General features: G+C 44.7%; 1 protein-coding gene across 3 annotated transcripts in view; it reads left to right on the plus strand.

Annotated features, from left to right (window-relative positions):
- Window positions 1-26306, plus strand: part of RAD54B (RAD54 homolog B) — a 102941-nt gene that overhangs the window by 68583 nt on the left and 8052 nt on the right. For all 3 annotated transcript variants that reach the window (XM_038744683.1, XM_038744684.1, XM_038744685.1), the window contains 8 exons: window positions 848-1010; window positions 1810-2035; window positions 9180-9387; window positions 14685-14824; window positions 17432-17722; window positions 19805-19980; window positions 22446-22707; window positions 24850-24916. In XM_038744683.1, coding sequence (XP_038600611.1) covers window positions 848-1010; window positions 1810-2035; window positions 9180-9387; window positions 14685-14824; window positions 17432-17722; window positions 19805-19980; window positions 22446-22707; window positions 24850-24916 — 1533 coding nt within the window. The remainder of the gene's footprint in view (window positions 1-847; window positions 1011-1809; window positions 2036-9179; window positions 9388-14684; window positions 14825-17431; window positions 17723-19804; window positions 19981-22445; window positions 22708-24849; window positions 24917-26306) is intronic.

Consider the following 26306-nt stretch of genomic DNA (forward strand, 5'->3'; position numbering starts at 1 on the left):
TCCATTTAAACATCTGGTTTCTCTATGAGCCCGCTAAGATTTTAAAGGCTTTCCCAGTTAACCTATCTAAAATTTACAACGTAATCCTCCTGAAAAGCCATAAGGCACAGGAGACAGTGCAGTATTGAATATTGAGCCTCAGTTGACCAGTAATTGCTGAAAAAATATCCAGTTTATACATTCACTACCATAATTGCTATCTGAGCAGTTGTTGCATTTCACAGGACTAGAAAGTAAAAGGAGGGTCTGGATTTTAGCCTTTAATACAGATTTTCAAGTCCAGAGGTAAAATGTGTTTCTGTTTTTGTGGATGCAGAGGTTCTTTTTTATTTTTTAAGGGGAAATGGCATTTCTTACACGTTCTTTACTCTTCTATTTTGTGTGAGGTTTGACTGGCTTGGAGCAGAATTCTTGGAATGGCAGTAGAGCCGTGATGAATAAGGTGCTATAAAGGAACTCTGAAATTGAGCCCTTGGCTACTGCCGGGAGTCATTCATTCATTCAGTCGTATTTATTGAGTGCTTACTGTGTGCAAAGCACTGTACTAAGCGCTTGGAACCTTAGAACCCGTTGGGTCTCAGAACCCTTTGGGTTTGCCTTTCTGAAAGTCCTCCCCCTTCCTTGATAAATAGGGCTCTTTGACGGTGCTGCCTTGGTGAGTTTTAAACACATCCTTAAATAGGTCTTCTACCTCCCACGTACCCGAATTTGGTATTTCTCGAGAAAAAAGATTGATAAGAATTGGAGCTGCCGATAGCCTTTCCTTAAGCATAGCAGACACTCAGTGTAACCGGTGGCAAGTTAGACAATACGGCAAATTTTGTTTCTATTTTATCTCCCCCCGAAGACGCCTTCGTCATGCCACGGCCAGCCAAGAACCACCAGTGGATGTTCAATAGGTCTGGCTTACCCCTGGTGGATGTAGTCGTGGATCCCTACCTCGTAAACCATCTCCGGCCTCACCAAAAAGAAGGCATCCTCTTCCTTTTCGAATGTGTGATGGGAATGAGGTAAGGATGATCAATTCTGCTCATTTTAGTTCTGCTCATTTTATCTGGGGTGGCCAGTTTTACTTGTCACCATCTGGTCATAAGAACAAACAAGCCAAATTTGCTCTTAAACAGCCTCAAGGCGTCTTCTCGGAGTCCAGTCTGCCACAATATTGCAAATCAGTCAAACAGTTGTATTTATTGAGCAGTTAGCTGTGTGCAGAGCGCTAGACTACGTGCTTGAAAGCATGAAGTATATATAACAGAGTTGGTGTACATGTTCCCTGCCCACAACGAGCTTACAGTCTAGAGGGGGAAATAGAGGAGAGTTGGAATGATGTTTTCTGTAACTTTTCCATCTCTTTTGGATGAAAGGGTTTTGGGCTGAAGGGAAAAAGGGGAAGGACCTGGGTTAGTATTTATGATTGTCTCTCTTCAGCCCCGGGAGAGTCAAAAACTGAAATTTGCAAACAACTACTAAGCTGTCGATGAAGGAAAATACAAAACTAGTAACTTAAGCTGACAATAAGTAAAATCAGAATTCATTTCTGATTTCTATATAACCCCCACATCCCCTCCTTAAACCAACATTTCTAATTTTTGACTACGATAATCCAGAGATTGACCGACAATGAATGTGATGCTTAGACCAGAGACAAGGCGAATGTTGTCATTTAACAGACTAAGAAACTAGAACAGACATCTGAAGAAATCAACCCTGCACTTTAAAACAGATCCCAAAGATCTGGTCTCTGTCAAGCAGTGACTGTTTTAACATTTTTATCTTAATACGTGTAAAGAAGTTAACGCTTTCTTACAGAGTGAATGGCAGATTTGGAGCTATTCTAGCTGATGAAATGGGTTTAGGGAAAACACTACAGTGCATTTCCCTCATCTGGACACTCCTACGTCAGGGACCCTACGGAGGAAAACCCATAATAAAGCAGACGCTCGTTGTCACCCCCGGCAGCTTGGTAAATAATTGGAAGAAAGAATTTCAGAAATGGTTGGGAACGGAAAGGATCAAGGTTTTCAGTGTTGACCAGGTAAGATAAATTTAACCGGACCTACACTTTAGAAATAATTAGGTCTTTTGCCTTATATTCCGCCTGGAAAATTGGCAACGGCTTCCCCGCTCAAGTATCAATCAATAACTTTCCCTGTTCACGCACAGAGAAATGAAGCCTAAAGATCTTTCAATGAAAGAAACGTTAGATGATATCTGGCTATTGCAAATATCAAAATTCACATTAGCTTGTGCTTTTTGTCTTGGGGATGTTCTGTTATGTGTGTTAGGCCACTGAGTTTAGAGTGAAAGCTGTCTCTTCAAGCAGTGGTATTTATTGAGCGCAAACTGTGTGCAGAGCACTGTACTGAGCGCTTGGGAGAACAGAGAACAGATAAAAACAGATAAAAAACAGATAAAAAGTTTATCTGAGTTAAACAGATAAAAGTTAAACAGATTAAAAGTTAAACAGAGAACAGATAAAAAGTTGCCTGCCCACTCCGTGCTTACAGTCGAGAGGGGGAACTTTGGAGGATATCTATTGAGTACTTCAGCCCTTCTCTTCCCATAGCATTTAGGTTCAGTTCAATTCAGTCGTATTTACTGAGCGCTTACAGTGTGCAGAACGCTGTACTAAGTGCTTGGGAAGTACGAGTCGTCAACAGATAGAGACGGCCGCTACCCAACAACGGGCTCACAGTCTAGAAGGGGGAGACAGACAACAAAACAAAACATGTAGACAGGTGTCAAAGCCATCAGAATAAATAGAATTACAGCTCTGTGCTCATCATTCATAAAATAAAGTAGGTTCTTTTCTTATCTCCATTGCTGCCTCCTTCCTTAGGAGTCTGTCATCCCTGCTAGATTGTAAATTCCTTGAGGGCAGGGACCGTGTCTCCTAATTCTGTTGTTTCCCCAAATGTTTACTGCCTTATGCACGCACTCATTAAATATGATTGATTGGGTTTACCTTTTCTTATACTGACTTTCATTCATTCAATCATATTTGAGCGCTTACTGTGTGCAGAGCACTGTACTAAGCGCTTGGGAAGTACAAATCGGCAATATATAGAGACGGTCCCTACTCAACAAAGGGCTCACAGTAAGTGCTTAGTACAGTCCTACGCTCCCAGTAAGTATTTACCATTAAAGCTCCCCCTTTTTTCTTTTAGATTGTGAGCCCACTGTTGGGTAGGGACTGTCTCTATATGTTGCCAACTTGTACTTCCCAAGCGCTTAGTACAGTGCTCTGCACACAGTAAGCGCTCAATAAATACGATTGATTGATTGATTGACTTTTAGACTGTGAGCCCACTGTTGGGTAGGGACTGCCTCTATATGTTGCCAACTTGTACTTCCCAAGCGCTTAGTACAGTGCTCTGCACACAGTAAGCGCTCAATAAATACGATTGATTGATTTTAAGCACTTGAGCCAATGCTTACTTTTATGGATATTCAATTAGGTAAAGCGATGAATGTTTTGCTGTCTTCAGCTGTGTTACAATCTATAAAATACAATCTAGAGAAGCAGCGTGGCTCAGTGGAAAGAGCCCGGGCTTTGGATTCAGAGGTCATGGGTTCAAATCCCGCTTCCGCCAGTTGTCAGCTGGGTGACGTTGGGCGAGTCACTTCTCTGTGCCTCAGTTACCTCAGCTGTAAAATGGGGATTAAGACTGTGAGCCCCACGTGGGACAACCTGATCACCTGGTAACCTCCCCAGCGCTTAGAATCAATCAATCAGTCGTATTTATTGAGCGCTTACTGTGTGCAGAGCACTGTACTAAGCACTTGGGAAGAACAGTGCGTTGTAAATAGTAAGCGCTTAATAAATGCCATTATTGTTATTATTATTGTTATAAATGATTGAGCCCAATGCCTTCAGGGCATATATAATTTCTTCCTGGGAGATTTGCCACTTTGAAAGGAATATCAACCCTTTCAGACCCTTAGGGAACTATAGACTGCGATGCTGATCCTTCTATCGGCAAACAGTCTTGCTCTAAATTCTTGAATTCATCGAATCATATTTATTGAGCGCTTACTGTGTGATGTCAACTCCTTACAGACCTTTCTGGAGCTACAGAGGGACTTTTCATGAGCTCTGTTGGGGATTTATGCAAAGCCTGAATCCTAGCAGGGTTTATTGCTCTGCTAATGTGATGAATAAACTCCACTCTCCTGCTCTCCCAGATTTTCCTGGGCTCATGCAGGGATTTTTGTAGACTGCTGCTTTGATTTTTTTTGGCAATCCCCACAGTGGGAAGCTTTGATTCCTAGAGAACTATCATTTTTGACTGTCAGGCACCTCCTAAATCACCAGACAATGAGGGAGAAATAGGGAATAAATAAATACGTAGGAAAGCAGCTTGGCCTAGTGGATAAATGAATCCCGGCTCCGCCGCATGTCTGCTGTGTGACCTTGGGCAAGTCACTTCACTTCTCTGAGCCTCAGTTCCCTCATCTGTAAAATGGGGATGAAGACTGTGAGCCCCACGTGGGACAACCTGATCACCTTGTATCCTCCCCAGCGCTTAGAACAGTGCTTTGCACATAGTAAGCGCTTAACAAATGCCATCATCATCATCATTATTATTATTATTATAAAGCCTAGGAGCCAGAGGAGCTGGGTTCCAACACTGCCCCTGCCCCTTGCCTGCCGTGTGACCTTGGGCAAGTCATTTAGAGAAGCAGCATGGCTCAGTGGAAAGAGCCCGGGCTTTGGAGTCAGAGGTCATGGGTTCAAATCCCGGCTCCGCCACTTATCAGCTGTGTGACCTTGGGCAAGTCACTTAACTTCTCTGGGCCTCAGTTCCCTCATCTGTAAAATGAGGATGAAGACTGTGAGCCCCATGTGGGGCAACCTAATCACCTTGTAAACTCCCCAGTGCTTAGAACAGTGCTTTGCACATAGTAAGCGCTTAATAAATGCCATTTTATTATTATTATTTAACTTCTCTGTGCCTGTTTCCTCAACTGCAAAGTGGGGATTCACTACCTGTTCTCCCTCCTACTTAGACTGAGTGCCTCGTGTTGGACAGGGACTTAGAACAGTGGTTGACACACGGTAAAAACTTAAGAAATGCCATGAAAAAGTAAAGTTTTTAGTAGTTGTTGCTTGTCCCGTAGGAGCTGTAACTGTTCTAAGTGAAAATAACGCAGTGGCCAAAATAAAATTCAGGGTTTTCAAAGATCAGAAGGGCAGTGCAGTAAAGTAACAGCTGATTAATGTAGGCCTTGCATTTTTGGGACAGTTCTGAGGAGCGCTCTGGCCCGGCCCAGGAGGAGGATGTAGTAGGGACAGCAGTGTGGCTCAGTGGAAAGAGCCCGGACTTTGGAGTCAGAGGTCACGGGTTCAAATCCCAGCTCCGCCACTTGTCCTCTGTGTGACTTTGGGCAAGTCACTTCTCTGGGCCTCAGTTCCCTCATCTGGACAATGGGGATGAAGACTGTGAGCCCCTCCACGGGGCAACCTGATCACCTTGTAACCTCCCCAGCGCTTAAAACAGTGCTTTGCACATAGTAAGCGCTTCATAAATGCCATTATTATTGTTATTATTACTGCCTCAACCTGCTGATAAGAGAATGGTGGATGGCCTGATCTCAGCACCAGCGGGGAAAGGGATAGACAGGGCCGCAAGCAGATCCTCAGGCGTAGGGGTTGAAAAGTTATCTCAACTGGATGGGGGGTTATTTTCTCCATTGGTTGAGGCTTCCTGAGTGGTATCTGTGGTGCAAACCAAGGAAAATCCTTTACAGTAATAAAATATGATTCTGGTAATAATAATAATAATAATGATGGCATTTGTTAGGACTGTGAGCCCACTGTTGGGTAGGGACTGTCTCTATATGTTGCCAGCTTGTACTTCCCAAGCGCTTAGTACAGTGCTCTGCACACAGTAAGCGCTCAATAAATACGATTGATTGATTGATTAAGCACTTACTATGTGCCAAGCACTGTTCTAAGCCCTGGAGGGATATAAGGTAATCAGGTTGTCCCGCATGGGGCCCACAGTCTTAATCCCAGTTTTACAGATGAGGGAACTGAGGCCCAGTGAAGTGACTTGCCCAAGGTCACACAGCAGACAAGTGGCAGAGTTGGGATTAGAACCCATGACCTCTGACGCCCAAGCCCGGGCTCATTCCACCGAGCCACGCTGCTCTCACCTCACCTCCTGGTGAGGTCCACATCCATCAGGCAGATGATCGGAAACTCCAAGGTGCAGTTTTCTAAGGAAATTCCAGACTTTTTTGCATTTTGGAGAGAGGAAACATTCCCCAGAAAAATAGTATCTGATACCTTTAAATGAGCAAAACATCCAGATCTCATGTTCCAATAATAATAATAATGATAGCATTTATTAAGCGCTTACTATGTGCAAAGCACTGTTCTAAGCACTGGGGAGGTTACAAGGTGATCAGGATTGTCCCACGTGGGGCTCACAGTCTTCATCCCCATTTTCCAGATGAGGGAACTGAGGCCCAGAGAGGTGAAGTGACTTGCCCAAAGTCACACAGCTGACAATTGGCAGAGCCGGGATTTGAACCCATGGCCTCTGACTCCAAAGCCCGGGCTCTTTACACTGAGCCACGCCGCTTCAATCCATCCATCCATCCATCAATCAATGGTATTTACTGAGCACCTACTATGTGCACAGCACTATTCTAAGTGCTTGGGAGAGTACAGTACAACAGAATTAGCAAACACATTCCCTGCCCGTAACGAGCCTATAGTCTAGAGGGGGAAACAGACATTAATATCAATAAACAGAATGAATAAATAGTCTAAATAATCGAAGCAGCATGTCAGAAGGACCTGGGTTCTAATCCTGACTCTTCCACTGGTCTGCTGTGTGACCTTGGGCAAGTCACGTAGCTTCTTTGGGCCTCAGTTACTTCATCTGTAAAATGGGGATCAAGACTGTGAGCCCCTTGTAGGATAGGGACTGTGTCCAATCCCATTTGCTTGCATCCACCCCAGTGCTTGCTTCAGTGCCTGGTATACAGTAAGCGCTTAACAAATACCACATTTATTATTATTATTATTATTATTACATATTATACTTAGTATTGTCATAATGTATAAGGATGTGTATATAAGCACTGTGAGGTTGGGGGTGAGGCAAATAATAATAATAATAATAATAATAATAATGGCATTTATTAAGTGCTTACTATGTGCAAAGCACTGTTCTAAGCACTGGGGAGTTTACAAGGTGATCAGGTTGTCCCACGGGGGGCTCACAGTCTTAATCCCCATTTTACAGATGAGGTAACTGAGGCACAGAGAAGTGAAGTGACTTGCCCAAAGTCACCCTGCTGACAATTGGCGGAGCCGGGATTCGAACCCATGACCTCCGACTCCAAAGCCCGGGCTTGTTCCACTGAGCCAGGCTGCTTCTCTGGATAAGTGCTTGGGCGAGTAGGGTAGCAGTTTGGATGGTGAGGAATGGGTGGATTTTAGCAATGCTGGGAAGGTAGAATCTTCAGGATTTGGTGGCAGATTGAATATGTGGGTGGAATGAGAGAGATGAGTCAGGGATTCATTCAGTCGTATTTATTGAGCGCTTACTGTGTGCAGAGCACTCTACTAAGCGCTTGGGAAGGACAAGTTGGCAACATCTAGAGACAGTCCGTACCCAACAACGGGCTCACAGTCTAGAAGGGGGAGACAGAGAACAAAACAAAACATATTAACAAAATAAAATAAGTAGAATACAAATGTACAAGTAAAATAAATAGAATAATAAATCTGTACAAACATATATACATCTATACAGGTGCTGTGGGGAGGGGAAGGAGGTAAGGCGGGGGGGATGGAAAGGGGGGTGAGGGGGAGAGGAAGGAGGGGGCTCAGTCTGGGAATATGTGGGTGGAATGAGAGAGATGAGTCAGGGATTCATTCAATCGTATTTATTGAGTGCTTACTGTGTGCAGAGCACTGTACTAAGCTCTTGGGAAGTACAAGTTGGCAACATCTAGAGACGGTCCCTACCCAACAGTGGGCTCACAGTCTAGAAGGGGGAGACAGAGTACAAAACAAAACATATTAACAAAATAAAACAAGTAGAATACAAATGTACAAGTAAAATAGAGTAATGATACGTACAAACATATATACATATATACAGGTGCTGTGGGGAAGGGAAGGAGGTAAGGCAGGGGGAGGAGGGGGAGATGCCAAGGTTAGGGGCTTGTGAGATAGGGAGGGTAGTGGTATTGTCTACAGTCATAGGAAAGACAGAGGAAGGACAGGGTTTGGGAGGGAAGATAAGGAGTTCAGTTTTTTACATGTGAAGTTTGAGGTGTCAGCGGGACATCCAAGTAGGGATGTCCTGACGGCAGGCGGAAATGTGAGATTGCAGGGCAGGAGAGAGATCAGGGCTGGAGATGTCGATTTGGGTATCATCTGCATAGAGATGGTAGTTGAAGCCATGGGAGAGAATGAGTTCCCCAAGGGAGGTGGGTGTAGAGGGAGAATAGAAGGGGATCCAGACTTGAGCCTTGAGGGACCCCAACCGTCAGAGGGTGAGCGGCAGAATAATGGTAATAAATACCATTATTATTAGAAGAGGAACCGGCCACAGAAACTGAGAAGGAGTTGTCAGAAAGACAGGCAGAGATCCAAGACAGGACAGCGTCAGCGAAGCCGAGGTTGGACAAAGTTTCAAGGAGAAGGGGGTGGTCGACAATGTCGAAGGCAGCTCCGAGGTCTAGGAGGATTAGGATAGAGAAGAGTCCATCAGATTTGACGAGAAGAAGGTCACTGGTTATCTTAGAGAGGACAGTTTCTGTCGAGTGAAGGGGACGGAAGCCGGATTGCAGGGGATCTAGGAGAGAATTGGAGGACAGGAATTGAGGGCAGTGGAGGTAACCAACTCTCTCAGGAAGTTTGGGGAGAAATGGCTAGAGGGAGATGGGGTGATGGAGGGAGCCTTGGGGTCAAGGGAGAATTTTTTTAGGATAGGGGAGACACGCATGTTGGAAAGCAGTGGGGAAGAAGCCACTGGAAAGTGAACAGTTGAAGATGACAGTCAAGGAGGGATGAAGGGAGGGGCGAGCGTTTTTAAAAGCACAGTTGGAGGGGGTAGATTTGGAGAGGAGGCGAGAGATCACATCTTGCTTCACCTTCGTAACTCAAAATGCAGGCCCTGAATGTATTCACTGAACTGTTGGTTCTTTTTCAGGAGCACAAAGTGGAAGAGTTCATCAAATCCCCATTTTATTCAGTACTTATCATAAGCTACGAGATGCTGCTTCGCTCCCTGGAGCAAATTAAAAATATAGACTTCAGCCTTCTAATCTGCGACGAAGGGCATCGTTTGAAGAACAACTCCATTAAGACAACTACAGCGCTTATTAGCCTCTCTTGTGACAGAAGAATAATTCTTACTGGTCAGTGTCTTGTGAGTGTAGAATTTTGGGGCTTATCGGGAACTTGTTTGCCCTCAAGGGTTCATTTAGCACACTGGAGTAATAGATAATATTAGCACACTGAAGTAATAGATAATATCTTTGTTGAAAAGTGACATCTGACACCAGCTCTGGTATACACGCTTTCTCTTTTCCTCTTGGCAACCCGGAGTGGGAGAGGAGAAGGGATAAGAAAGGCTAGAGAGAGAAAAGTCCACCAAAACTCCAGTTTAATCAATTAATCGTATTTATTGAGCGCTTACTGTGTGCAGAGCACTCTACTAAGTGCTTGGGAAGTACAAGTTGACAACATATAGAGACAGTCCCTACACAACAGTGGGCTCACAGTCTAAAACGGGGAGACAGAGAACAAAACCAAACAAACAAAATAAAATAAATAGAATAGATATGTACAGGTAAAATAAATAAATAGAGTAATAAGTATGTACAAACATATATACATATATACAGGTGCTTTACTCAGTCAGCGGTGTTGGTTGAGCACTTTCTGTACATGGGCCATTCAGTTGTATTTATTGAGCACTCACTGTGTGCAGAGCACTGTACTAAGCGCTTGGAAAGTCAAATTTGGCAACAGATAGAGACGGTCACTGTACCGAGTCTCAGTACAACTGGGTTTCTTGCCTCTATTACCCTCTCTCAATTGCTTCATGCAGTGTTGTGCTCGTAGGAGCTCGGTAAGTGCTCTTTATTAGCGATCGTAAGGCTTAGGTTTTTGACCTGTAAGCCCCCACCCTGAAAGTGATTCGTGCGGCATCACGAATCCCCCCATCCCAAGCGCTTAGTACAGTGCTCTGCACACAGGAAGCGCTCAATAAATACGATTGAATCAAAGTGCGGAATGGGATGGGGGTATTAATTCAGTGACACCACCCCCAGGAATGACTTAGCATTGGAGGGTTTGATTTTAGGGCTCTGAACTGCCCAGGCGTCCCTCAGATTGGAGTTGTGAACCATCTTGGGCTGTGTACAACTCACCTCTGGTGGGTCTCCTACCTCTGTTTTGGCCTGGTTCAATATCCCTGGGGAACACGTCTGCCAACTCTGTTGTAGCGTACTCTCCCCAGCGCTTAGCGCAGTGCTCTGCACACAGTAAGTGCTCGGTAAATACCGATCACTGATTGATATTGGGGTTCCTGAAGCCGTCGGCAGCATCACCTGAGATCACCTGAAGCCTGCAGGCAGTCTCACCTGTGAGATTGTGGAACCCTTTGTGAAGCAGCGTGGCTCAGTGGAAAGAGCCCGGGCTTTGGAGTCAGAGGTCATGGGTTCAAATCCCGGCTCCACCAATTGTCAGCTGTGTGACTTTGGGCAAGTCACTTAACTTCTCTGTGCCTCAGTTACCTCATCTGTAAAATGGGGATTGACTGTGAGTCCCCCGTAGGACAACCTGATCACCTTGTGACCTCCCCAGCGCTTAGAACAGTGCTTTGCACATAGTAAGCGCTTAATAAATGCCATTATTATTATTATTATTATTATATCTTGCTCGCCCAGGGTAATTAAATATGGCTAGTGGCTCCCTGCTCCTTGGTGGTGGTAAAACAGTAACAAGGGAGCTCAGTGACTGGTTCTATTTTGGGCAGTTCATCCCAGGAGGATTGGAAAGGCTAGGTTATGTTCGGGGAGAGAAGATGCGATCCTTGTGAGGTGACTTTCTCATCTGAGTCTCCTGGTCGCACAGCCAAAAACCGCTTCCACCCAGAAGGACGGGCAAGTCATTTCCAGCACTTAACTTGGCACATAGTAAGTGCTTCACAAATTATTATTATTTGTATTTCACTTTTCAGGGCCTCAGTTGCCTCACCTGTTAATCCCCAAGACCTGAAGCCCCATGTGGGACACTACCTGATTAGCTTGCATATGTAATCAGTGTGGCTCAGTCAATCAATCAATCGTACTTATCGAGGGCTTACTGTGTGCAGAGCACTGTACTAAGCGCTTGGGAAGTACAGATCGGCAACATATGGAGATAATCCGTACCCAACAATGGGCTCACAGTCTAGAAGGGGGAGACAGACAACACAACAAAACAAGTAGACACGTGTCAATACTATCAGAATAAATAGAATTATAGCTATATACACATCATTAATACAATGAATGTGTACAAATAAAATAGGGTCGTTCATTCATTCAATCGTATTTATTGAGTGCTTACTGTGTGCAGAGCATTGTATTAAGCACTTGGGAGAGTCCAGCATACCAGCATTCATTCATTCATTCATTCATTCATTCCATCGTATTTACTGAGTGCCTACTGTGTGCAGAGCACTGTACTAAGCGCTTGGGAAGTACAAATCGGCAACATATAGAGATAATCCGTACCCAACAATGGGCTCACAGTCTAGAAGGGGGAGACAGACAACAAAACAAAACAAGTAGACAGGTCAATACTATCAGAATAAATAGAATTATAGCTATGTACACATCATTAATACAATGAATATGTACAAATAAAATAAAGTCATTCATTCATTCATTCAATCGTATTTATTGAGCGCTTACTGTGTGCAAAGCACTGTACTAAGCACTTGGGAGAGTCCAGTATACCAGCATTTATTCATTCATTCCATCGTATTTACTGAGTGCCTACTGTGTGCAGAGCACTGTACTAAGCGCTTGCGAAGTACAAATCAGCAACATTATAGAGATAATCCGTACCCAACAATGGGCTCACAGTCTAGAAGAGGGAGACAGACAACACAATGAAACAAGTAGACAGGTGTCTATAATATCAGAATAAATAGAATTATAGCTATATATACATCATTAATACAATGAATATGTACAAATAAAATAGAGTCATTTATTCATTCATTCAGTCGTATTTATTGAGCGCTTACTGTGTGCAGAGCACTGTAAATATGGAAAACTATATACAAGTGCTGTGAGGAGGGGAAGGGGGTAGGGCAGAGGGAGGGAGGGGAGGAGGAGGAGGAGGGGAGGAAAAAGAGGGGGCTCAGTCTGGGGACTGAGACACATTCCTGCCCACAGCGAGTGCACCGTCTAGAAGGGGAGACAGACGTTAATATAAATAAATAGATAAATAAATAAATACATGACAGATATAGGCATATGTGCTGAGGGGATGGGAGGGAGGATGAATGAAGGGACAATCAATCAATCAATCGTATTTCTTGAGTGCTTACTGTGTGCAGAGCACTGTACTAAGCGCTTGGGAAGTCCAAGTTGGCAACATATAGAGACGGTCCCTACCCAACGGTGGGCTCACAGTCTAAAAGACAAGTAAGAGCGGCTCAGAAGGGAGTGGGAGAAGAGGGGAGAAGGGCTTAGTCAGGGAAGGCTTCTTGGAGGAGATGTGGCAACGGCTTCTAGACTGTGAGCCCACTGTTGGGTAGGGACCGTCTCTATAGGTTGCCAACTTGGACTTCCCAAGCGCTTAGTACAGTGCTCTGCACATAGTAAGCGCTCAATAAATACAATTGAATGAATGAAGGAACAGCTTCCTTCCCTCCCACCACTAAGGGTCCCCTCTCCTGGCAGGCCATGTGAGCGCCAAGCGTGGGAGAAAAGCTGCTCCTGCCCTTATCAATCAATCAGTCGTATTTATTGAGCACTTACTGTGTGCAGAGCACTGTACTAAGCGCTTGGGAGGTACAAGTTGGCAACATATAGAGACAGTCCCTACCCAACAGTGGGCTCACAGTCCCTTACTTGGTCTCTTCTACCCTCACAGAGATTTCGAGCCTATTTCTTGTGTTTTTTTACTTCATTCTTATTTTATGATACTTGTTAAAGTGATAGTAATTATGACATTTGTTAAGCGCTTACTATGTGCCGGGCACTGTACTAAGCACTGGAGTGGTTACCAGCAAATTGGGTTGGACACAGTCCCTGTCCCTCATCGGGCTCACAGGCTTAACCCCCATTTTACAGATGAGGTAGCCGAGGCCCAGAGAAGTGAAGTGACTTGCCCAAGGCCACACAGCAGACAAGTGGTGGAACCGAGATTAGAACCCGTGCTCTTTCACTAGGCCATGCTGCTTGTGTTCTGTTTTAATGTTTCATCATCACTCCTGAAGTGTCAGTCTCCATTCCTCTCTTCCCACTTAAATTCTTAGATTGTGAGCCCTCCCGGGGGGGGACAGGGACGGTATCTAATTCCCAACTCTATTTTCTCTTCCAGTGCTTAATACAATGTTCTGTATATAATGAGGGCTTAATAAATACTATTATTACTAATAATTGGGAGTCCCCTGTGGGACAGTGACTGTGTCCATCCCGATTTGCTTGTATCCATCCTAGTGCTTAGTACAGCGTCTGGCATTCAGTAAGCGCTTAACGAACACCACAGTTATTATTCTCTAAACTGTGAGCTCATTGTGGGCCGGGAATTTCATTCATTCATTCAATCGTATTTATTGAGCGCTTACTGTGTGCAGAGCGCTGGACTAAGCGCTTGGGAAGTCCAAGTTGGCAACATCTAGAGACGGTCCCTACCCAAGGATGGGCTCACAGTCTAGAAGGGGGAGACAGAGAACAAAACAAAACATATTAACAAAATAAAATAAATAGAATATGTACAAATAAATAAATAAATAAATAAAATGTTCTTGTATGTTGTCTGTCTGTGTTATATATATGTTGCCAACTTGTATGTCCCAAGCACTTAGTCCAGTGGTCTGCACACAGCAAGCGCTCAATAAATACGATTGATTGATGTTGTACTTGCAAGTTGCCAACTTGTACTTCCCAAGCGCTTAGTCCAGTGCTCTGCACGCAGGAAGCGCTCAATAAATACGATTGATTGGTGTTGTACTTGCATGTTGCCAACTTGTACTTCCCAAGCGCTGAGTCCAGTGCTCTGCACACAGGAAGCGCTCAATAAATGCGATTGATTGATGTTGTACTTGCATGTTGCCAACTTGTACTTCCCAAGCGCTGAGTCCAGTGCTCTGCACACAGGAGGCGCTCAGTAAATTTTATTTTTGTGTTGTACTTTCCCAAGTGCTTAGACAGTGCTCTGCACAGTAAGCGCTCAGTAACTATGATTGAATAGTAATAGCAACATTTGTTGTGCACTTACGTGCCAAACACTGCACAATGTGATGGGATAGATATAAAATAATCAGGTAAGACGCAGTCCCCTTCCCACATGGGACTCACAGTTTAAGTGGCAAGAAAGTTCCTGCCTAAAAAAAGTTCATTGTACTTTCAGGAGGTTGGGCAAAATTTAGAAAGCACGCCGGTAGTGAAACACAAATTTAACACTTTCCATCTTTTCGTTTCTTCAGGCACACCAGTACAAAACGATCTACAAGAATTTTACGCATTGATCGAGTTTGTGAATCCTGGAATATTAGGTTCTTTGTCAACGTATCGAAAAATATATGAGGAACCCATTATCCGATCCCGAGAACCCTCTGCCACTAAGGTATAGCTTCCTGTAATATATTAGTAGCCTTGTTGAACCCCGAGTATCCTGGAATAGCAAATGTAATCAGCAGAGGGAAATTTACTAGAAAAGGCATGTTTCTCCAAAAGTATTTTAGTTGAAATTATTCATATATGTGGATATATTATTGAATTCAGCTGAAAAAATAAGCTTAAAGTTCTGGAACCAATTTGACAAATTTCACCTAATGTTCCAAAATGCGGAGGAACAATGTGAAAAATGTCCCTTTACAAATTCCCGCCATAAAATGGAGATTTTGACATTAAATTTTTTCAATCAAAAGCTGATTTGGATTTTCCTTTAGCCTTAAATATTGTTTGGTTTAAGATGTTTATTTTAGCCATAATCAATTTATCAAGCATCTTCTGTGTGCAGAGCACTATACTTCAGTGTTGAAGCGAGGATTTAGTAGGCATTATCCCTGCCCTCAAGGAATTTACAAATCTAGCCCGGGAGACTGACACTGAAGTAATTCAGGACAGGAGGAAGTAACAGAATATAAAAAGTAGAAGGGCTCCAGGGGGTTCTGAGCATTTCATTGCATGATAAGGTGAGAAAATAATAATGACGGTGATAGAATAAGAGTGATATTTAAATATATTTTGTGTACAAAGAACTGTACTAAACATTTGATCGATACAGGGTAATCAGATTGGACTTAATTCCAGACCCACAATGGGCTCACATTCAAAGAATAAGGAAGAACAGGTATCCTAGCACCATTTTTACAGATGAGGAAACTGAGGCATGGAGAAGATAAGTGATTTGCCCCTAGCCACACAGCGGGCAAGCTGGGGAGCTCGGGGCAGAACCCAGAAATTAATTGAAGGCCTTCTGGAGGAGATGTGACTTCAGAAGAGGCAGCGTGGCTTAGTGGAAAGAGCCCGGGCTTTGGAGTCAGAGGTCACGGGTTCAAATCCCGGCTCCGCCCCTTGTCAGCTGGGTGACTTTGGGCAAGTCGCTTCTCTGTGCCTCTGCTGCTTCATCTGTAAAATGGGGATTAAGACTGTGAGCCCCCCGTGGGACAACCTGATCACCTTGTAACCGCCCCAGCACTTAGAGCAGTGCTTTGTGCATACTATAAATAAATAGCATTAATAAATGCCGTCATTATTATAAGAGTTGTGGTCCATTGGACATGAAGTGGGAAGGAGTTCCAGGCATGCCCGGGGTGGGCCCTGAACAAAAGATTGGCAGCAGGAGAGGTGAGGATGAGGCACGGTGAGTCGGTGAATTTAAAAGGAACGAAGAGCGCAAACTGAGCGTAGTGGGAGAAGAGAGCGGCGGCTAAATCCAACGGGCCAGAACTGATGGAGTGTCCTCAAGCCAACTGTTAGGAATTTCCACTTGATGTGGACAGGAATGGGCAACCGTTGGAGGTTTTCGAGCACCGGGGAGATGTGTGCAGAATCGTATTTTAGAAAAACGATCAGGGCGGCCGAGAGAAGGATGGACTGGAGCGGGGAGACGCTGGAGATTAAGGCATCAGCGAGTAGTCAAGCCAGGATATGCCAAGTGCCTAGAGCGGAGGGAGAAAAAGGGAGAAAAAGAAAAGAGGGAGAAAAAGATCCCCCTTCTAGACTGTGAGCCCCGTGTTGGGTAGGGACCGTCTCTATATGCTGCCAACTTGTACTTCCCAAGCACTTTAGTACAGTGCTCTGCACACAGTAAGCGCTCAATAAATACGATTGAATGAATGAATGAATGTGTGCAGAATTGTATTTTAGAAAAATGAGCAGGGCGGCCGAGAGAAGGATGGACTGGAGCGGGGAGACGCTGGAGATTAAGGCATCAGCAAGTTGTCAAGCCAGGGTATGCCAAGTGCCTAGAGCGGAGGGAGAAAATGAAAAGAGGGAGAAAAAGATCCCCCTTCTAGACTGTGAGCCCACTGTTGGGTAGGGACCGTCTCTATATGTTGCCAACTTGTACTTCCCAAGCGCTTAGTACAGTGCTCTGCACACAGTAAGCGCTCAATAAATACGATTGAATGAATGAATGAAATCCTGGAAAGGTCGCTGAGGAAAAAAATGACAGGATTTGGCAACAGTAGGTCATGACAGTTTACGATGGTAGAGTTTAGTACATTTCAACTTTGGGAAATCAGCGCTGTCTACTGAATGATTCTGGACGAGCCATTAGTTTCTTAGGTCAGGAATTATCTGCAGGCGTGGTTAAAGGATCATTAATTTGATAAATAGGGCCGGCTCCAAAGATATCGATCTGATTTATCTGTTCTGTGTGGAGGATGCCGACAATATACACTATTCCGGCTTAACGTGCCGAAGCCTAGGTATTGGACAGTTTAATTTGTGGATTCTTAATTTACAGTGGTCCCAGATGACATAAGCGGCTAACCAAACTATCATTCATAAATCCGTGGCTTCCGTTAACTTAACGATTTAGTTGCACAGGTAACGAGATTAGGTTTAAAAAGATAATAACTTATTGCTGTTTTCCTCACCTCCCCCACCAGAAAGGACACGGCAAATTCAAAGAACCGATGGGTGTCCCGGTAACCTGACGATATATTCGTTAATTTTTTCAACTGTACGAAAAGTGGACTATTGTTTTTTTTTCCTTTTATAGGAAGAAAAGGAGTTAGGAGAAAAAAGAGCAGCCGAGCTCACACGCCTCACTGGAATGTTTATCCTTAGGAGAACCCAAGAGGTCATCAATAAATACCTTCCTCCTAAAATAGAGAGCGTGGTCTTTTGCCGTCCAGCCGCGCTACAGATTGAACTTTATCGGAAGCTGCTGAATTCCAGAGCCATTAGTTTCTGCCTGCAAGGGATGTTGGAAAATAGTCCTCATTTAGTATGTATAGGAGCACTTAAAAAGCTTTGTAATCACCCCTGCCTTCTGTTCAAAGCTATAAAGGTACGTACACCTTGTCTCGGGGCACTCGGGGAAACTGCCACACGAATTGGACACGCGTTTTGAAACAGAAACGGCCGGATGGAAGCCATCCTAATCATCAATCGTATTTATTGAGCGCTTACTGTGTGCAGAGCACTGTACTAAGCGCTTGGGAAGTACAAGCTGGTAACATATAGAGACAGTCCCTACCCAGCAGTGGGCTCACAGTCTAAAAGACCTAATGTTGTCAGGCCAGAAGGCACTGCCTTCTGTTCTTGCTTTTTAAGTGCTTCTGCTCCATACTGTGTGCAGAGCATGCTCCTAAGTGCTTGGGAGAGTATAATGTAACAATAAGCAGACACATTCCCTGCCCACCATGAGTTTAATAATAATAATAATGGCATTTATTAAGCACTTACTCTGTGCAAAGCACCGTTCTAAGCGCTGGGGAGGTTACAAGGTGATCAGGTTGTCCCACGGCGGGCTCACAGTCTTAATCCCCATTTTCCAGATGAGGGAACTGAGGCCCAGAGAAGTGAAGTGGCTGGCCCAAAGTCACCCAGCTGACAAGTGGAGGAGCCGGGATTTGAACCCCTGACCTCTGACCCCAAAGCCCGGGCTCTTTCCACGGAGCCGCGCTGCTTTTCTACTGCAGCCAGACAACGTGGGGAAGGAGGGCTACTCTTTGGAAGGTTAAGTTGGCCCAAATGGTGCCCAAGCATCGCAAGGAGAGGCCAGGCTGGCTGAAAAGTGGAGATTAGGATGGAAAGATGGGAGAAGGGGGAAGGGGAAAGAAAAGTAGTTTGTGTAGAAGCAGTATGGCCTGGTGGAAAGAGCACAGGCCTGGGAATCCGATGAACCGGGTTCTAATTCCGGCACCTCAGGCGAGCCGCTTGACTTCTCCGTGCTTCATTTCCCTCATTTGCAAAGTGGGGGTTCAATGCCTGTTCTCCCTCCTACTTAGACCTTGAGCCTCATGTGGGACCCGGTGATCTTGTATCCGTGTCAGTGCTTAGTACAGTGCTTGGCACATAGTAAGCGCTTAACAAATGTCATTATTATTATTACTCGAATTTTTATCTTGTTTCCCCTTTTGGAGAGCCGAATGAAGCAGTGGGAAATAATAATAATGGCATTAATTAAGCGCTTACTATGTGCAGAGCACTGTTCTAAGCGCTGGGGAATTTACAAGGTGATTGGGTTGTCCCCCGTGGGGCTCACAGTGTTAATCCCCATTTTACAGACGAGGTAACTGAGGCCCAGAGAAGTTAAGTGACTTGCCCAAAGTCACACAGCTGACGAGTGGTGGAGCCGGGATTTGAACCCATGACCTCTGACTCCAAAGCCCGGGCTCTTTCCACTGAGCCACGCCACTTCTCTCAATAATGGCATTTATTAAGCGCTTACTATGTGCAGAGCACTGTTCTAAGCGCTGGGGAATTTACAAGGTGATCAGGTTGTCCCACGTGGGGCTCACAGTCGTAATCCCATTTTTTACAGATGAGGTAACTGAGGCACAGAGAAGTTAAGTGGCTTGCCCAAGGCCCCACAGCTGACAAGTGGTGGAGCCGGGATTCGAACCCATGACCTCTGACTCCATAGCCCGTTCTCTTTCCACTGAGCCACGCTGCTTCTCCAGCGGGAAATGTTTTCAGTGGGAAATTTCCAGTGGGAAATGTTAGATTCATTCATCCGTGAGCAGGTAACAAGGTTTTCCTGGCAACCATTGGCCTTGACTGTATTTTTTTAGTGTTGCCCTAGAATACAGAAGCAGTGTGGCTCAGTGGAAAGAGCCCGGGCTTTGGAGTCAGTGGTCGTGGGTTCAAATCCCGGCTCCGCCAATTGTCAGCTGTGTGACCTTGGACAAGTCACTTCTCTGGGCCTCAGTTACCTCATCTGTAAAATGGGGGTTGACTGTGAGCCCCCCCGTGGGACAACCTGATCACCTTGTATCCCCCCAGTGCTTAGAACAGTGCTTTGCACATAGTAAGCGCTTAATAAATGCCATTATTATTATTATTATTATTATAATACATGACCAATGCACTTTTCACTCGTTAATTTTGTGTTTTTAAAAGCTATGTTGAAACTTTCTTTAAATAGGAGAAAGGATGCAACTCCACTCGTGATGACTTTGAAGAGAGCAATGTTTATGAGGGTTTGGTAGATGTTTTTCCACCAGATTACAGCCCAGTCACGTTTCCTGAGATGGACTCGGGAAAACTTCGGGTTTTGATCAGGCTGCTGGCAGTCATCCGAGAACTTAGTCCTTCTGAGAAGTAAGAATTCCTTTTTTGATTATTCAGTTGTCCCTTTGAGAAACTCGAGAAGCATTCAGATCTTTTCTTTCCTTCAAATACTTCTGGAACCACTCCCCCGCCGTCCCTATTTCGCGTCTTTCTAGCCCCGCGGCCACCGTTTTCAGTTTTCTGTCCACCCTCGCTTGTTTTTTGGTTATCGCTCAGGTTTATGTCTGAAGCTCAGCCTCTGCCAGCCACACATGAGAACTTGCCTGTGGCTTTGTGTCGTACTCTCCCAGGCGCTTAGTACATTTCTCTGCACACAGTAAGCGCCCAATAAGTACGATTGACTGACCTATCCTCCATCAAAAGTTCTGCTTTTTCCCCTCCACGGCTACTTCCGATAACAAGAGAAGGCTAATAGCCTCTGATATACCTAGATAAGACAGAATCTAGGTCAATCACTGATGCACGGGATGGCTTGACTTCTTTCGGTAGCAATTTTCTTTAATCGAGATAAATAATACGGACCCACCTCAATGCTCTGGTGAGGAATAACGTTTTCAAATTGTTGCGGTTCTCAAATCAAGGCTGCAGGTTCATTTATTCAGTCGTATTTATTGAGCGCTTGCTGTGTGCAGAGCACACAGGTTCCTAGTACAATGCTCTACATGCAATTGGAGCTTAGAAAATACGGTTGATTCCCTTGCTAAATCTTAAAGCTAAGCCTTTTAGAAAAATTGTTTTTTTCTGCTTAAATGTTTTTTATTTGCACGATTGTGAAAGTGTTTGACTTGAGTTTTTAGAATATGTAGTGAATTCATTTAAGGGGGGGTAAAATGTAGTGAATTCATTTAAGGGGGGGTAAGATACGTTTTTGTGGTAAAAGCACCACATCAATATTACCTTTTTAAAAAATAATAATAATAATGATGTTGGTATTTGTTAAGCTCTTACCACGTGCCAAGCACTGTTCTAAGCACTGGGGGAGATACAAGGTAATCAGATTGTCCCACGTGGGGCTCACAGTCTTCATCCCCATTTTACAGATGAGGGAACTGAGGCCCAGGGACGTTAAGTGACTTGCCTAATGTCACACAGCTGATAAGCGGCGGAGCTAGCATTCGAACCCATGACCTCTGATTCCCAAGCCTGGGCTCTTGCTACTAAGCCGTGCTGCTTCCATGTTTTAGTAAATGTTGAGTAAAATTGCCATTTCAGATTCAGAAAATTGATATAATTTTGCCTTTTTAAAAAGTAAAATAATAATAATAATAATAATGATAGCATTTGTTAAGTGCTTACTATGTGCAGAGCACTGTTGTAAGCGCTGAGGGGGATACAGGGTGATCAGGTTGTCCCACGGGAGGCTCACAGTCTTAATCCCCATTTTACAGATGAGGTAACCGAGGCTCAGAGAAGTGAAGTGACTTGCCCAAGGTCACCCAGCAGATGTGGTGGAGCTGGGATTCGAACCCATGACCTCTGACTCCAAATAATAATAATAATAATAATAATAATGATGGCATTTATGAAGCGCTTACTATGTGCAAAGCACCGTTCTAAGCACTGGGGGCGGTTACAAGGTGATCAGGTTGCCCCACTGGGGGGCTCATAGTCTTAATCCCCATTTTACAGATGAGGTAACTGAGGCTCAGAGAAGTGAAGTGACTTGCCCAACAGACGTGCGGTGGAGCTGGGATTCGAACCCATGACCTCTGACTCCAAATAATAATAATGATGGCATTTATTAAGCGCTTACTATGTGCAAAGCGCCGTTCTAAGCACTGGGGGCGGTTACAAGGTGATCAGGTTGCCCCACTGGGGGGCTCATAGTCTTAATCCCCATTTACAGATGAGGGAACTGAGGCTCAGAGAAGTGAAGTGACTTGCCCAACAGACATGTGGTGGAGCTGGGATTCGAACCCATGACCTCTGACTCCAAATAATAATAATGATGGCATTTATTAAGCGCTTACTATGTGCAAAGCGCCGTTCTAAGCACTGGGGGCGGTTACAAGGTGATCAGGTTGCCCCACTGGGGGGCTCATAGTCTTAATCCCCATTTACAGATGAGGGAACTGAGGCTCAGAGAAGTGAAGTGACTTGCCCCAGGTCACACAGCAGACTTGTGCTGGAGCTGGGATTCGAACCCATGACCTCTGGCTCCAAATAATAATAATGATGGCATTTATTAAGCACTTACTATGTGCAAAGCACTGTTCTAAGCGCTGGGGGCGGTTACAAGGTGATCAGGTTGCCCCACTGGGGGGCTCCCAGTCTTCATCCCCATTTTCCAGATGAGGGAACTGAGGCCCAGAGAAGTGAAGTGACTGGCCCAAAGCCACACAGCTGCCAAGTGACGGAGCGGGGATTTGAACCCACAACCCGTGACTCCAAAGCCCGGGCTCCTTCCACCGAGCCACGGCGCTTCGCTAATGACTGAAATGACTTCTGTAGGGACAAAATAATGACAGTGAAGGACTCCTCTTTCTCGTTGACAGGGTTGTGCTGGTTTCGAATTACACCCAAACGCTGACCATCTTACAAGAGATTTGCAGGCGTCACGGGTACGCTCACACCCGCCTCGACGGTCAAACTCCCGTCTCCCAGAGGCAGCACATCGTCGACGGGTTCAACAGTAAACATTCCCCGGATTTTGTGTTTTTATTGAGCTCGAAGGCCGGCGGGGTGGGACTCAACCTGGTCGGAGGGTCTCATTTAATTCTGTACGACATCGACTGGAATCCCGCCACCGACATCCAGGTAGGGATCACGAACCACCCCGCTCGGGACAGGACGCGGGGGTTCAGTTGCAGCGTGGCTCAGCGGAAAGAGCCCGGGCTTTGGAGTCCGAGGCCGTGGGTTCAAATCCCGGCCCCCGCCAGTTGTCGGCTGGGTGACTTTGGGCAAGTTACTTCACTTCTCCGGGCCTTGGTTCTCTCGTCTGTAAAATGGGGATGAAGACTGTGAGCCCCCCGTGGAACAAGCTGATCACCTTGTAACCTCCCCAGCGCTTAGGACAGTGCTTTGCACATAATAATCAATCGTATTTATTGAGCGCTTACTATGTGCAGAGCACTGTACTAAGCGCTTGGGAAGTACAAATTGGCAACATATAGAGACAGTCCCTACCCAACAGTGGGCTCACACATAGTAAGTGCTTAATAAATGCCATTATTATTAGTAGTATTATTATTAAGTTAAATCAGCAGTGCCTCTGGCTCTGTGAATTTAACCGGGGGAAGGAGGGGAGACAAAGTATAATAGCATCAGGGTGCGGGCTAGCGTGATACATCCCAGTCAGTCAATCAATCAATCAATCGTATTTATTGAGCGCTTACTGTGTGCAGAGCACTGTACTAAGCGCTTGGGAAGTACAAGTTGGCAACATGTAGAGACAGTCCCTACCCAACAATGGGCTCACAGTCTAAAAGGGGGAGACAGACAACAAAACCAAACATACTAACAAAATAAAATAAAATAGATAGTACAAGTAAAAATGTATATATGTTTGTACATATTTATTACTCTATTTATTTATTTATTTTACTTGTACAGATCTATTTATTTTATTTTGTTAGTATGTTTGGTTTTGTTCTCTGTCTCCCCCTTTTAGACTGTGAGCCCACTGTTGGGTAGGGACTGTCTCTATATGTTGCCAACTTGTACTTCCCAAGCGCTTAGTACAGTGCTCTGCACACAGTAAGCGCTCAATAAATATGATTGATTGACTTAGGAGTACTGAGAGAGAATTTTTCTTCTAGACTGTGAGCCCACTGTTGGGTAGGGACCGTCTCTATGTGTTGCCAACTTGTACTTCCCAAGTGCTTAGTACAGTGCTCTGCACACAGTAAGCGCTCAATAAATATGATTGAATGAATGGAGTGGGTTGACTTGCTCCCTGCCCGCCTGGAATTCACAGGCCAGAGCAGGAGACAGACCCCAAAGGCCCGAACCGGCAGGCATACGGACAGTTACCGCCCTAGACTGCTTTTCCTTGTGGAGGAGGATGGAGGGGAAAGATTCATTTTCTTCTGCAGCTTCCAAACCTGGAAGAGCTTCCAGACAGAAGACCAGAGTTTAATTCAGATTTATAGCCCTTTCGTTTGGCATGAAGTTTAGGGTTAGGTAGTTTGTTCTTCTAGAGGTGATGTGTTTAGCTTCTGCGCCACCCCTCCTGTCGCCATAATGGCCCGTTAAGATTAAAACCAGCTATTAATGTGATCCCTCAAGATCCAAGCAATAGGTAAATTGGCTATTTTTAGAGTTTTTATGGTAGCAACTGAAATGCCTGTCAGACTTTCTCTTGATGTTAGATTGACTCAAACAAACTTTCCCTGTCCGTTCCCCACCCCACCTCTCAAAAAAACATGGTTACTCAATCAATCAATCAATTGATTGATCAATTGATTACTCCTATTCTAACTACCTTTTGGTCTAAACCAAAGGATGTGAAACCAATCCTGGCAGGGTCCAGATGAACATATTTACTCCTCTCAGGTTCAAGGGGGCCACGATAAAATACCCCTTGAAACTGTGAAGGAGAGACTCGCAACTCCCATGTCTGGTTTCATTCTCCTGTAATGCTTTCATCAACCTAATTCATTCATTCAATTGTATTTATTGAACGCTTACTGTGTGCAGAGCACTGTACTAAGCGCTTGGGAAGTACAAGCTGGCAACATATAGGGACGGTCCCTACCCAATAGTGGGCTCACAGTCTAGAAGAGTGGGCTCACAGTCCAGAAGTCAAAGCAGAGACGGAGCTGCCTGCAGTTTCCCAGTGTGGTGAATACACTACCATTAAACTTTATGGTTCCCCAGAATTGCAGAAGAATCATATGGAATGTGCGCTTGCCTTTTCCTAGTTGTTCGCAAAATCTTTTCCTTATTTTCTTTCACCAGGCAATGGCCAGAGTGTGGCGAGATGGTCAGAAACGCCCTGTGCACATCTACAGACTCCTAACTACCGGTATTTGCAGCTTTCATCAATAGAATGCCTTTGACTCAGTCTCTGAAAACTTGTAGGGCCATTTAACTCTATTTGTGAATTGGTTGATACTGTATTTACTCACTGATTGCTTCCACTCGCTCATTTCCCTCTTCCTCCAATTTCTGAGTCAGAAAGATTTTTTTTTTTTTGGACTCCATACTGAAATAGCACTGGGGAAGGAGGGGAGATTACAGTAATCCATTTAGTGCCTTTTGTATGCAGCATTTGGAAGAGAGCAAATGTAATGAGATCAGTCAGTGGTATTTGCTGAGTGCAGAGCACTGTATTAAGCACTTGTGAGAGTGCATTAAAATAGAGTTGGTAGACACAATCTCTGCCTTGGAGAAGTTTTCAGTCTGGTTGGGGAGGTAGACATTAAAATAAGTTACAGGTAGGAGAGGATAAGGATATGTACCTTAAATGCTGTGGGGCTGGGGGTGCGTGAGTATTAAAATGTTTAAGAGGTACAGACCCTCATACGGTACCTTGATTTTGTCCATCTCGCCGCTGAGCTCTTACCCACGTCATTCCTCTGGAACACCCTCCCTCCTCCGGCAATAACTCTCCCCACCCTTCAAAGCCTTACTGAAGGCAAATCTCCTCCAAGAGGCCTTCCCTGACTAAGCCCTCCTTTAATAATAATAATAATAATGGCATTTATTAAGCATTTACTATGTGCAGAGCACTGTTCTAAGCTCTGGGGAGGTTACAGGGTGATGAGGTTGTCCCACGGGGGGCTCACAGTCTTCATCCCCATTTTACAGATGAAGGAACTGAGGCCCAGAGAAGTGAAGCGGCTCGCCCAAAGTCACACAGCTGACGATTGGCAGAGCCGGGATACGAACCCATGACCCCTGACTCCAAAGCTTGTGCTCTTTTCTACTGAGCCACGCTGCTTCTCTTCCTTTCCTCTTCCCTCTGTGTGGCCTTGACTTTCTCCCATTATTCATCCCCCTTCCCAACCCCACAGCACTTCTGTACATATCTGTCAATTATTTATTACTTATTTATTTATTTAATAATAATAATAAAATTTATTATTCATTACTCTATTTTACTTGTACATATCTATTCTGTTCATTTTATTTTGTTAATATGTTTGGTTTTGTTCTCTGTCTCCCCCTTCTAGACTGTGAGCCCACTGTTGGGTAGGGACCGTCTCTATATGTTGCCAACTTGGATTTCCCAAGCACTTAGTACAGTGCTCTGCACACAGTAAGCGCTCAATAAATACGATTGATTGATTGATTGATTGTATTAATGTCTCTCTCCCCCTCTAGACTGTAAACTCATTGTGGGCATGGATTGTGTCTTTTTAGTGTTACAGTGTACTCTCCCGAGAGCTTAGTACGGTGCTCTGCACACAGTA

This window comes from Tachyglossus aculeatus, chromosome 4, assembly GCF_015852505.1.
Source record: "Tachyglossus aculeatus isolate mTacAcu1 chromosome 4, mTacAcu1.pri, whole genome shotgun sequence".
NCBI lineage: Eukaryota > Metazoa > Chordata > Mammalia > Monotremata > Tachyglossidae > Tachyglossus > Tachyglossus aculeatus.